At 35.2% G+C, this 14,005-nt stretch overlaps 2 protein-coding genes across 2 annotated transcripts; both read left to right on the forward strand.

Moving 5' to 3' along the window:
* The first annotated feature begins 6,755 nt into the window (after nucleotides 1–6,755).
* LOC107946008 (probable pectinesterase 66) lies at nucleotides 6,756–10,520 on the forward strand. The gene is made up of 5 exons (XM_016880191.2): nucleotides 6,756–7,156; nucleotides 7,247–7,406; nucleotides 8,381–8,602; nucleotides 8,684–8,934; nucleotides 10,182–10,520. The coding sequence occupies exons 1-5, from the start codon at nucleotides 6,924–6,926 to the stop codon at nucleotides 10,390–10,392; spliced, it is 1,077 nt and encodes a 358-aa protein (XP_016735680.1). The 5' UTR covers nucleotides 6,756–6,923; the 3' UTR covers nucleotides 10,393–10,520.
* Nucleotides 10,495–13,583, forward strand: LOC121224545 (basic proline-rich protein-like). The gene is made up of 2 exons (XM_041108000.1): nucleotides 10,495–10,510; nucleotides 11,363–13,583. The coding sequence occupies exons 1-2, from the start codon at nucleotides 10,495–10,497 to the stop codon at nucleotides 13,351–13,353; spliced, it is 2,007 nt and encodes a 668-aa protein (XP_040963934.1). The 3' UTR covers nucleotides 13,354–13,583.
* The last annotated feature ends 422 nt before the right edge of the window (nucleotides 13,584–14,005 follow it).

The following is a 14,005-nucleotide window of genomic DNA, read 5'->3' on the forward strand; positions in this document are numbered from 1 at the left end:
TTAGACGACGTGCGGGAGGTCGGATGGTTTAATCAGTTAAATTAAAGAAATGATGATTTTCATTATTATTTATTTTAGTCTTTTGGAACTGTAATTTGTTTTTGGGCTTTGTTTTGGTTTTCGTTTAATTTGTTGATATTGATATTTGCAAATGTGATACTGCAAAACCTCACAAGTTAAATTTAAAATTCAGTTTTCAGTATTAAAACTCTAAAAGTTTTCCGTTGCAAATTAAGTAACCATAAAGAGTTTTTCTGTAAATAAACAAACGGCTTCAACGAATATTTTCCTTAAAACTAGAAATGATTTGTGAAAATGCTTATTTTCAAGTACGATTTTGAACTCAAATTTTGGGATTAAGTTAAGTGTTTCCGAAATTAAGTATTTCTAGACGTTTGTGTAAGTTTTTGCCAAATTTTATATTTCCGAAATGCGTTTTTAGTTTGATTGAAGCAAAGGCTTTTAAACAAGTTAACGTAATTTCTCAATATCCGGTCATGACTTCTAGGCTGGGTTTGGGGTGTTACACAATTAGACCCCTACTCTTTTATTGGAAGTAAATTAGAAAATTTTGAAATTGATAAGGCTAAAGGGTCAAAAAGGCATTAGTAACAAATTAAAATCAATTAAACTCTTTTAAAATTTTAAAAATATTAAAAAATTATAAGAAAATTTTATAAAAATTTAAAATTTCTTTTATTAAAAATAACATTACCGACCCATTAAAATCTAATGATTATAAGATATTAAAAAAATTTGACCCATTTTCTTTTATTGGCTTGATATTGTTATTTTTTAATAAAAAATTTATAATTTTTTTATAAATTTTATGATTTTATAATAAATTTTAAAATTTAAAAAGGCTTAATTGATTTTTTTTTATTTTGTTACTAAGGCCTTTTTGACCCTTAGCCTTGTTGATTTAAAAAAGTTTTATTTTATTTTCAATAAAAAAGTAGGGATCAAATTAAATAAATTTGTAAAGATTAAAAATTAAATTTGTTATTATACCTTATAGATACTTAAAATTTTAATAGAAAAACTATTTTACTTACTCATCTAACTTACACGAGCTAATTCGCGATTTAAGGTAACCAACATACTTTTACCTTTTGTTGACATGATAGTTTAGAATTTAGATGTTAATTACTATAAAAAGGAAATAGAGTAAGCATTATACATGCTTAATAAGTTCATAGGTTCAAAACAATATAACTTACCTTAATTCCCATAATTACATAACAAAATAATTAACTGAGCAATTTTCCTTGTTACCACAATTTATATCAACAAGTGAGTTCATCACATTCAAGTTATATAACATTCCATTTTATACAATTCAATCCAAATCAATGTTATATCATCAAAACCATTGAACATAAACAACTTTTACATAATACATCTATGTTTTATCTCATTATCTCATCTACCATTCAATCAACATCCCATTTACAATAATCGTTTATCCCGATGAACTATAATAAACAAATACGGATATGCGGGTAACCACTCAAAACACACCTGAACGCTCAAACGAGCTATATACTATCCAGAACACACCTGATGGCTCGAACGAGCTATATTAACCAAAACACACCTAATGGCTCGAATGAACTATACCATCCAAAACACACCAGGGCACTAAGTGTCAAGCCTATAGGCTACACATCCCTCCAAAAACACACATGAATCTTCATAGAGATAAACTCGGTAATCTGCAACAAATCCTGGATTCCAGTACAATCAGTGAATATCCCGTACGTCAATATCACATCTCATATAAAACCCTTACAACGCACGAATAACACTATTAGTATGCCAATTGTATCCTATCCTAATGTGATTCCATGCCCCAAGGCTGAATCAATTCTTGTCAAGGAGAAACAAGTTGATGTTGGGCTGAATTTCCATGAACTACTTCTTCTTGAGATAACCCAAACAAAGACGGGTCCTTTGTGTTTACTAAATGGGTCAACTATGGGGGGCAGAACCAAGTGGGTCAAAGAGGAATTTAAAGGGCCTATGTATGGACTTTGGGAACAAGTCCAAATTAATCGTGATCTGATTGGGCTAAGACCAAGTCAAACGCTAATCCAAGAGTTGGATGAAACTTCCATTGGGTTTGATTAATTATGGGACAATTTAAAGGACTTTATTTAAGTTTTATTTCAATTTAATAAGTTTGCATTTTTAATTATGTCTTGCATTATGTGTGTTGCATTTAATTAAGTCATGCATAAAAGCATCTCATATGTTAATTAAGTTTGTGTTTTAATTATGTCATGTATTATGAAACTCATATGTTAAATAATTTTGCATTTTAATTAAGCTATGCATTTATGCATCTTATAAGTTAATTCTGTTTAAGCATAGGTTGGAGTTACATGTTCATAAATAAATGCTTGTGTGTGTGTTTTAGTATGCTGATTTCTATTTTAAACATGTGTGTCTTTAGTTAATTGTTTCAGCTAAATAAGAATATGAAAAGTTGCCAATGTTTAATATCTAATTATTTATCTTGTAGGGGCTATTCATATAGATCAAGAACGACTCTTCATGTCTATTCGGTTTCAAGCACTCAAAGCTCATTATGGTGGTTGTTCAAATGGACCAAGAGTGGCTCTTCAATTTTTGATCGGTTTTGGTGTACTTAAAGCTCAATCATGGTGCCAATAAAAGAGATGATACACAATGCATTTAGACATTCGGTTAAGGGGAAAATGAAGGGACATCAAATAACACATTTAAAGGACCATTAAGTCTTCATCAAGTGAAGAGGCATGACTTTTCAACTATGCCTGAATCAAGTGAAAAGGCATGACCCTTTGGCTACCCATCAAGTGTTATAACCGAATTTTAATGTTTTGTTAATAACTGGTGTAAATGTCGAATTTTAATTGCCATAATAATGCCTATATATAACTTGTAAAAGGGAAATGTTAAGGTTGGACCATTTTGAATATAAACTTGATTTGTGAGAATTATTCTCTCTCGGTTCTTCATTGAACTAAACTAAAGTTATAAAACTTTTACGAGTTTGTGGTATCCACCCAATTGTCTTATCACTTCATTTTCCATCACGGAGTGTGGCAACTTCGCTTACCAAGGTTCGAGTATTCTATCAAGTTTAAGTGGGTCGTAGTTTTAATATAACTACGGTTCTTTAAAGTAGTCAAGTGCTTTGGGTTAAGGTTCCCACCCATTTGAACCTATTCAAGACGGTCCTTCCATTCGAGCTATTTTACGAATTATCCAAGCTCGAGAAATGGTGTCATATCTTATGTTCATCTAGGCTCAATACACATGTTCGAATAACTCTTTACAATTCAATCCTTTTTCTCGTCTTTCATACCAATTTGTAAACATTTTAAAATACATTCAAACATTATAAAATACACAATTCAAACATAAACATTACATAAACGAACATAACTATACCGTATGAACTTACCAGGTACAAACAACAATAGTAGAAGTGTTAGGGACTAATCTGTAATTTATTATTATTATCTATCGGTTGGTTCAAATCTTGATCTATATAGTAATTTATTCCCAACTATTAGTGCCAATAACCTTAAAAAATCTTATTCAATTTATATATCAACTTAATTTCATTTTTCACAATTTTCTTGAAGTTCACATTTTATTCAATTTAGCCCCTAAAACCAAAACTATCATATCTTTCACAGTGAAGCTCCATTTTTCAATCCATTTCCATTTTCATCCTTATTTAACCCTGTAGAAATAGTAATTATAGAAATTTCATGTCAAATCCAAACTATTTTCATTTTAGTCCCTAAATTCAACTAATTAAATTCACATTACAAATTAGTCCTTAATGATTTCTAAGCTTACAACCATGCCGTTTAACATCAAAAAACTTAAAAATCATCAATAGTAACATTTTAAAACTTTAAAAATTTTACAATTCAATAGTTAGACTAACTAAATTAGCTATAATTATTTCAAAAACATAAAAATTACGAAAATTGGGTTTCAAAACCCTTACATGCTAATGGCCGAACCCTAGAAAATTTGGGAAGCTTTCATTCTTTTATTCAATGGAGAAAATGGCTGAGAATATAAGAATAAAGGCCATTCTCTTTCTTTTCACCTTATGTTTCTTTTAATTAATCATATTATTACATCAATTTTTATTAGAAATTAACATGTTTCTATTTAAATCACTTGCATTAACCGTCCATATTACTCCGCCAAGGTCTAATTACCATAAAAATTCTTTTTCATTTAAAAATTACGCCTTTTAGCTAATAAAAATCTATAGTAATTAACTTTTACAGTTTTTATGATTTAGTCCTTATACCATAATTAAGCATCCAATCACTAAAATTTCTGGACCAAAATCCAATTCACTTATATAAAAACTTCATAAATATTTAATAAAAAGATTTAAGGCCTCATTTTGGGGAAACGGGGTCCCGATACCTTATTTTTCAAAACCACTGACTTTAGGGTCGAACCACTTATATTTTAACTAATATTCAATTAGCAAATTTATCATATCAAAATTCAATATAATACTTTATTTGAATCGTAAATATCAAATAATAATATTTACGGACTCACTTGTCGGAATTGTGGTCCCGAAACCACTGTTTTCGACACAATTGAAAAATGGGTTGTTCACCCATTATTTAATTTCCATAAAAATTAAAGAAAAATGGCTTAGGGACTTACTTGAATAGATGGCCGAATGCTCAAGCTTCAACAATAGTGTTTTCTTTCTTTGTTTCTTCAAGTGACGGTGGAGAAGATGATGAGTTTGCATCTTTTCTCCACCTACTTGATATTTATAGTATAGATAATTACTAATTAACCTTGATTAATTAAGTTAAACATGTTTTACTTTTAATTATGCCTAATGTAATAATAATTTAATCTTTAATAGGAATAATAATCAAAATCCACTCTATCATATTGCAAATTAGTTTATTTACTATTTTGGTCCTCTAAATAATTACCATCTAGGTCCCCAATCCTTTTCCTAATTAAAAATCTATAACGGTTAAACTTTTATAATTTAGTCATTAAGCCTTAATTAACCACATTTTTGGCTAAATTGTTTAACTAGATTTCAAGATATTTTTATAAAAACTCATTAAATATTTGTATTTCATATTTACAAACTTGATTTACAAAAATGAGATTTCGAAATCGCATTTTCTGACACCACTAGAAACTAGGTTGTTACAGGGTTGGTGGCCAGAGGACCCTTAAGAGTCTTCACTAGCTGCTCTAAGGTAGGGAGGAGGGCACTCACATATCATAGAGTGGTTTTTACAAGAGTAGCATGAGGAGTCTGGACAGAGCTCAAGCTAGTGGGAGATCTTGAGGCAAGTGAAATGAGGGTGATGAATGGAGTGGAGGAGTTGACTTAGTTGGCTAGATCGTCGGTCTAGTTAGTTTGGTTAGTGGGGGTGCCATTTTGAGATTGTAAGGCCATGTTTTCCACGCTCATCGCACCAATTGTTGATATTGTGGTACAATAAGGAGGGAATATAAATGAGAGAAGTGGTTGTTGTGGAGGTCGATTCATCCAGTTGGGGCGAAGAGCTGAAGGTTACAAAGAGTGAAGATAAAGAGAGTATAAAGGTTGAGGGATAAAGGTAAGTTAGCAATGTGTATGCTTGGTCTCTTAGAGAGTCCATCCCTTTTTCTTCATTTCTGGAGGTATTTATAGGCAAGGGTTCGATGTAAGGTCACGTTAGCGTATTGGACTTGCCATTAAGCCATCATTATGGAACGCGTAGGGTGAATGTCTTCGATGGGACAAGAATGCCTATGATGGGACAAATCCTGTCATTTATTTTGACTTGAGAGTATGGAGCAGTTGAATCTACGTGGTATTTGGTGACCAATAACTTCATGTTCCCGATGAAGCTTAGGGACCCAGACGGTAGATAATATGTGCTTGTTCAGATGGCCATCTTGGAAAGGGGCTTGTAGATGACCTTTAGGCTAATACGTGTTTTACTGTTTGGGTGTCTTTTTCACTTGCCACATGTCTTGACGTGGATGGGGGTATAACAAGCTTGGTTGATTAAATTTTCATCTTTTAAAAGCTTAATTGAGTGCTAAATTTTGTTGTTGGCTTAACTGATTTTTCACTGAGTTACAATAATTATTAAGTCTTCGATTCTCTTTGTTTTCATTCTCTTTTGCTTCTCTCTTTGTTTTCCTCCCTTCTCCATTTCTTTTAACATGGTTTTTCTATGTTTTCCATTTGTTAAAACTAGTCCCTATACTTTATTTTTTGAGCAATTTAATTTTTTTGAGTGAGGTGAGCTTGTGGACTAATTTTAACAAATGGAAAACATAGAAAAACTATGTTAAAATAAATGAAGAAGGGAGAAAAATAGAGGAAGAAACAGAAGAAAAAAAAAGAAAGTTAAAAAAATATAAAAGGAAAAATTAAATTGGTCAAAATGAAAAAATATAGGGACCAATTGTAGAATTAAACCTAAAATTCTCGTTTAAAATGATGATTTAAGGTGCCACAGCAGCTTACCATTAAACTGTTGATAGAAATTAACGGCTCAGTGACTAAAATGTTACAACACAATAATGTAAGTGACTAAAACGTAACATTTCAAACATAAGTGACTAAAATATAACCCGAGACAAACAAAAATAACTATTTTGATAGTTTACCCAATAAAAAAAAACTGAAGTTCATTAGACCAGAATCCTCCATATGTTTATATATGGCAACATATTTAAGTAGCACCAATGTCAGTTACCTGGAAAATTTGACTCTTTATTGTTGGGAACTTTCGTGTATTCTGTATATTTTTTCATATAAATAAATACTATATATTTTAATAATCTAGTGCGAATTAGAGTAAAAGAAATCTGTTTTTGAGGATCTTTAAAAAAAAAAAGCTTGGTGTTATTCACTGAAAATGCAGTGCCTCCTTGTGTTCATGTTGATTGTATTATTATTGGTTTGTTTCAGTATCTGTGAAGCTTTTGAATGTGAATTCGATGCTGAAAATCATCAATTTAAGGTGGCAGATACAATCAGGGTGGATCAATCTGGCAAAGGAGATTTCAAAACTGTCCAAAAAGCTATTGATTCAATCCCTTCTAATAACAAGAAGTGGATACGTATCCTTATTTCCCCTGGAGTTTTCAGGTCCTCCATATGTTTGATTTAATGTCACAAAAGGCAAATCTATTCATTTATAAAAAGTGATTTTACTTTTGTGTTGTTGGTTTGGTGCAGGGAGAAAGTTACAATTCCTTATGATAAACCATGCATTTTCCTTGAAGGAGCTGGGAGACTGTTAACCAGGATTGAATGGAATAGTCATATGAGAACCTGTGACAGTGCTACTTTGACTTCATTTCCTGATAGCATTGTTGCAGAAGGCATTACTTTCAAGGTATAATATTATTTTGGTCAAATTATGGTCTTGGTCCTTCTATTATGTTCGGGTTTGTTCATTTGAGGTTTAGTATACCTATAATTTAATTTGATTTTTTGTTTTTATAATATATCATTTGTTAGTTTAAATAGTTGTACACCATTAACTATAGGGATAAAGTAAATTTAGTCTTTGAATTTGACAACTTTCCGACTTTAGTTTTTGAAATTGTTTTGGTCCGCACTAGTCTCGAAACTTGACCGTTTTTCTCAATTTGGTCATTGAACTTAGATTCTCTGAAGATATGATGATGAGACACTCTAAGATTGTTCCATATCATCACCTAAATTTTTATAATTTCTTTATGATTTTTAATTTTTTAATATACTTTTAGATTTTATATAATTTTAAAAACATTCAAGTGATGATGTAACACAATCTGAAAGTATTACGTCATCACACTTTAACGAAATTCAAGTTCAAAGATCAAATTTGAAAATTTTGTCAAGTTCCGTAACTAGTGTAGACTAAAAAGACCTCTAGGAACCAAATAAAAAAAATTGTCAAGTTAAAGAGTAATATTGCTTTGAAAAATTTACAGTTTGGTCCTTTTTCATGCCCGAATCTAATCTATTATATTTTAAGCTTGATTTAGTCACATTTTCATTTGTAATAATTAATGTGTGCGTAAATATGACCATTCAATGTTTTAAATTGCAAGTGATTGTTCCACTATTATTCGTCGCATCTCGTAGTTCCGATCCGGTTATCGGACCAGATATGAAGTGTTACATTTAGTGCTATCTTAACTATTCAAACTAATGATATTTTAAAAATAAGACTAAGTTACACAGGGATTAAATTCCAAAATTTGAATACAATAGAGTGAAAAAGAAAAAACCAAATTTCACCAAATTGTTCATATTCCTAATCACACATAAACAAAAAGAGTTCACTAAGTGAAGATATGAAAATTTCTTCATTATGAACAGAACTTTTACAACGTACCTCTAGCAACAATACCCAACATAAAGAACACGGTAAAGCCAGCCCTAGCAGCTAGAATCTATGGTGACAAATCGGCTTTCTACAACTGTGCTTTCTTTGGGTTACAAGATACATTGTGGGACGTACAAGGTCGCCATTACTTCAAAAATTGTTATATCGAAGGTGCTATTGACTTTATATTTGGGAGTGGTCAATCTATCTATGAGGTATCTCTGTGTGTATAAATATTTTGTAAATTTCAATTGGGTTTTTTCGTTATTGTAACATGTTGTTTGTGTAATTGGCAGAGCTGTGAAATAAATCTTACAATAGGCAAATATGCACCTCAATATCCCAATGGTTATATAACAGCACAGGGAAGGAATTCATCGGATGATCCGAGTGGCTTTGTCTTTAAATCTTGTGTTTTTACAGGGACTGGTAAAACTTACCTTGGAAGAGCTTATGGAGCTTATTCTAGAGTGATTATATATAAGTCGGTGATGACGGATATTATTGTTGCTTCTGGTTGGGATGCTTGGACCTATGTTCATAATGAGTATGCCATTAAATTATCTCACTTCATACATATATACGTGTATATATATATATATATTTTTTTTTTTTTGGGGTCAATCACGATTTTTGTTTAGAGGACTAACTCTTTTGGGAGAAATATTTGAAATATTATTTGTCGGGTAATCGATTGTACCCCAACAATGTTAAGGTATTGTTTATGTGGCGGGTTTTTTTTTTATCTCCCTCCTCCTTGTGCAAGCTAGGTTATTTACATAATTATTATTATACCCTATATTGACTATTCTCTCGTGAGCTCTTACAGGTGGTATCTCCGTATCTCCACCAAATAAGGTTTTCCTTCTCCGTGAACTGTATACGGTTCCCAATGAAGGAGGGATACAAAACCCTACTATAGGGACAATACCTTGATATTATTAGGGGTTCGACCGATTATCTGACGGACAAAATTTTGAAGACTTCTCCCGAAGGAGTTAGCCTCTCTCAACAATTTTCATCCCTTAACTTTACGAAAATTGAGAAATTAATCATTTTACAGGTGTTCATGGGCTAGTTTCAGCCAGGGTCAGACTGGGTCTATGCATAGTATTGATATTATGTGTAGTTTCCCAAGCCCTACTTGGCCTAAAATATGGGCTTTAAATTTTTTACAAGCTTGCCCATATTTGTAAGTGGCTAAGCTAAGCCCATTTAGGCCCATTCATATTATCTTTTTTATTTTTTAAAATTAATTTTTTATTTAATATATAGTAATTATATATATCTTTTGCTGCCCTTATATATATATATATTAAACATACCCAATTTAACATTTTTTTTATATTTACATTATAGTATGATATACTTGAAAAACATATCATAAACTTGAAAATGTGTTGGGCTCGAGATTTGAATGTTGAAGTTCAAGCTCAACTCTTATTTTAAATGTGTTTGGTTTTTTTACCTTAGTCAATTTTTTGAGCCTAATATTTTTGTTCGAATACTCCAAAATTTTGAATTAATCTTCAAGTTTGGGCAAATAACCTGTCCCCTAAACAAGTTTATTCTACGATTTGTCAAAATAGTCATCTTATTTTATGAATGGTAAGGTTTAATATTATTATCCAATTGAACTAATTCCCTAGTTTTTGCAATATACGAGGATCAAATTTAAAGACTACTTCTCAATTTTTGTAAAGTAGAAGATGAAATTCATAATTAAACTTATTTTCTCAAGCTTTTTAAGTTATTATTTGGTTCTAAAGATTGAAACCATGGGTATGTTTGCAGAGGAAATTTGATGTATGCAGAGAATAGTTGCAGGGGAGCAGGGGCCAACACTTCAAAGCGAGTGCCATGGCTGAGGAAACTCAGTGCTTCTCAACTCAGTCAATTTGTGAATATATCATATATTGACAAAGAAGGATGGATTGATAAACTGCCAAAACATGTTCTAAATTTAGGGCATAAGAAAAATTCCAAACTCAAGTTCATGGCTTAACATATCTAAAATATTGTGCAGATTTTTTTAGATGATTTTACCTTCCAATTGCAAGTTTAGTTGCAAATGGTTTTATTAGTTAAAAGAGATTAAAAATATGAAATGGATACAAAAGTTGGTTATACAGTTCAAAAATTTACATTATTTATGTAGTTTTATCGGGTGAGTAATTCACTATCAATCTGCAGTAATATAAGACGTTATTTAAGTTAAACTCAGTTGCAAGCATAGTCACAAGCTAAATAATTAGAACATTTTGTTTACAATAGTTATGCACTAAAATAAGTGCTCTCATTCTCGTACATAGAGAAAGTCTCTTTTAAATAATTATATGAAATTTTTTTATTTATTTTTAGGTTAAAATATGTTTCAAGTTAATATATTTTTCGTACATTTGGAATTTTAATGGTGTTATTTACAAGTGAACTTGCATTTTTAAATCTCAAAAGTAAAAGAACTAAATTCTTTTAAATAAAAATAGAGAGATTAAATTTCAAATGTACCAAAAATATAGGAACTCATACCATACTTTAACCTTATTTTTATTCCGTCAATTAAAATTACATAGAAACGACCAAAAAATAATTAAGTGTTTAAAGTTATTTTTTTATAAAAAAATCATGAATTCACTTTAACAACAACAAATGATGTTGTCAACAAATAGTATTATAAAAATAAAAATAAAAATATTTTCACATTTTATGGTTATTTAAAGAGTTAAATTGAAATCTTAATCAATTATTAACCCAATGTTTAAAAAGTTATATGGTAAAAAAATATCTAACCATCTAATGCAAAGCATAAAATCTCTAAATCCTTTATTTCATTATTATATATTAATGTAACAACGGTAATTAACGAGCTTACAAAGTGACATAACCATGCATAACTACACGTGCATGATTAATTTTAACCCCAATAAAGATTTTCAACACTTTCGAGTTCTTGAATTAAGATTTATTTTGATCAGTCTTTCTTACAACACCATTTGTTCCACCTCTTATATCAACTCTTGCACCTTTTCTAGCATTTCCTTTTACATTACCACCACCTCCAACACCTACACCAGCACTAACACTGGCACCACCTCCGGCACCAGCACCTGCACCAACACCACCTCCGGCACCAGCACCAGCACCAGCACCAGCACCTGCACCCGCTCCAGCACCTCCACCAACACCACCACCAGCTCCTACCCCTCCACCTCCACTAGCCCCAACACCTCCACTTGCTGCAGCACTTCCTCCTGCACCTGCTGCAACACCTCCACCAGCACTACCTCCAGCACCTCCACCAGCTCCTACCCCTCCACCAGCCCCAATACCACCACCAACACCTACACCCGTTCCGGCACCTCCTCCTGCACCTCCGCCAACACCACCTCCAGCACCTCCACCTCCACTAACTCCTACTCCTCCACCAGCACCTCCGCCAACACCACCTCCTACACCTCCACCACTACCACCACCTCCTCCTACACCTCTACCACCACTAGCTCCTACTCCTCCACCAACCCCAACACCACCACCAACACCTGCACCCACTCCAGCACCTCCACCAACACCACCTCCAGCATCTCCACCACCCCTAGCACCTCCACCACCCCCAGCCCCAACACCACCACCAACACCTGCACCCACTCCAGCACCTCCACTAACACCACCTCCAGCACCTCCACCACCACTAGCTCCTACTCCTCCACCAACCCCACCACCACCACCAATACCTGCACCCACTCCAGCACCTCCTCCTACACCTCCGCCAACACCACCTCCACCACCCCTAGCACCTCCACCTCCACCTCCACCTCCACCACCACCAGCTCCTATTCCTCCACCAGCCCCACCACCACCACCAATACCTGCACCCACTCCAGCACCTCCTCCTACACCTCCGCCAACACCACCTCCACCACCCCTAGCACCTCCACCTCCACCTCCACCTCCACCACCACCAGCTCCTATTCCTCCACCAGCCCCACCACCACCACCAATACCTGCACCCACTCCAGCACCTCCTCCTACACCTCCGCCAACACCACCTCCACCACCTATAGCACCTCCACCTCCACCTCCACCACCACCAGCTCCTCCTCCACCGGCCCCAACACCACCACCAATACCTGCACCCACTCCAGCACCTCCTCCTGCACCTCCGCCAACACCACCTCTACCACCCCTAGCACCTCCACCTCCACCTCCACCACCACCAGCTCCTATTCCTCCACCAGCTCCAACACCACCACCAATACCGGCACCCACTCCAGCACCTCCTCCTACACCTCCGCCAACACCACCTCCACCACCCCTAGCACCTCCACCTCCACCTCCACCTCCACCACCACCAGCTCCTACTCCTCCACCAGCCCCAACACCACCACCAATACCTGCACCCACTCCAGCACCTCCTCCTGCACCTCCGCCAACACCACCTCCACCACCCTTAGCACCTCCACCACCTCCACCACCAACTCCTACTCCTCCACCGCCTCCAACACCTCCACCAGCTCCTACTCCTCCACCAACCCCGACACCACCACTACCACCTACTCCCACTCCAGCACCTCCTCCTACACCACCACCAACACCACCTCCACCACCCCTAGCACCACCACTTGCACCTCCACTTCCACCCCCACCTGCTCCTACTCCTCCACCACCCCTAGCACCTCCACCTCCACCTCCACCTCCACCTCCACCTCCACCTCCACCTCCACCACCCCTAGCACCACCACTTGCACCTCCACTTCCACCCCCACCTGCTCCTACTCCTCCACCACCCCTAGCACCTCCACCTCCACCTCCACCTCCACCTCCACCTCCACCTCCACCACCTCCAATTTCATTCCCAACACCAGAACTTGCACCACCACTACCACCTCCTCCCCAACCACCACCACCATGTGCACCACCCCAACCCCCACCCATCCCGAAACAATCAACATGGCGACCACTCTTTTGACTATTTTTACAATACACACTCTCTAATCGTCGCCCATCACCTACTCCTACTAATATAGCCCCCAAAAATACCATCACAACAACCGTTTCAACATTTCCTAAAATCTTCCCCATGTTTTCTTCCGAAAGAACACTCAACAAAAATCACCACCAAAAAAAAGGAAAGAACACTCACGAATTACAAGTAACGATTCTTGTAGTTCAGTGGTAACATAGAATACCCTATTTATAGCAAAGGGTTAGTGGAACTTTAAGCTTTAACGATCATTGATATCTAATGAAAGCTACAAACATGAAAACGATAGAAGTTGAAAAACTTGAAAGCTAAACACTATTCCCATATCAAATGTCTTAATTGTTGACTTCATTGCTCTCCACTGCCGCCACTCATAACGTGGCAGTTAAACATGGTAAGGAGTCCAATATTTTAGTAGAAAAAATGTTTGAAGGGAATTAAGGCTCCTGTGGGTATATCAACTTAAACAGTGAAAGGAGAAAAATAAGTGGGAAATACGTGCCATTGCTAATTGTACTCCAGACCTGCTAAAGTGTATCCCATAAACGGTAGTGAAAGTAGGGTTTTTTTTTATTTTTTTGAGGAATCAGTAGATAAACTCAACGCGTATTAACTATTAAGCGATTGTAACATCAAA

Source organism: Gossypium hirsutum, chromosome D12 (assembly GCF_007990345.1).
Source record: "Gossypium hirsutum isolate 1008001.06 chromosome D12, Gossypium_hirsutum_v2.1, whole genome shotgun sequence".
NCBI lineage: Eukaryota > Viridiplantae > Streptophyta > Magnoliopsida > Malvales > Malvaceae > Gossypium > Gossypium hirsutum.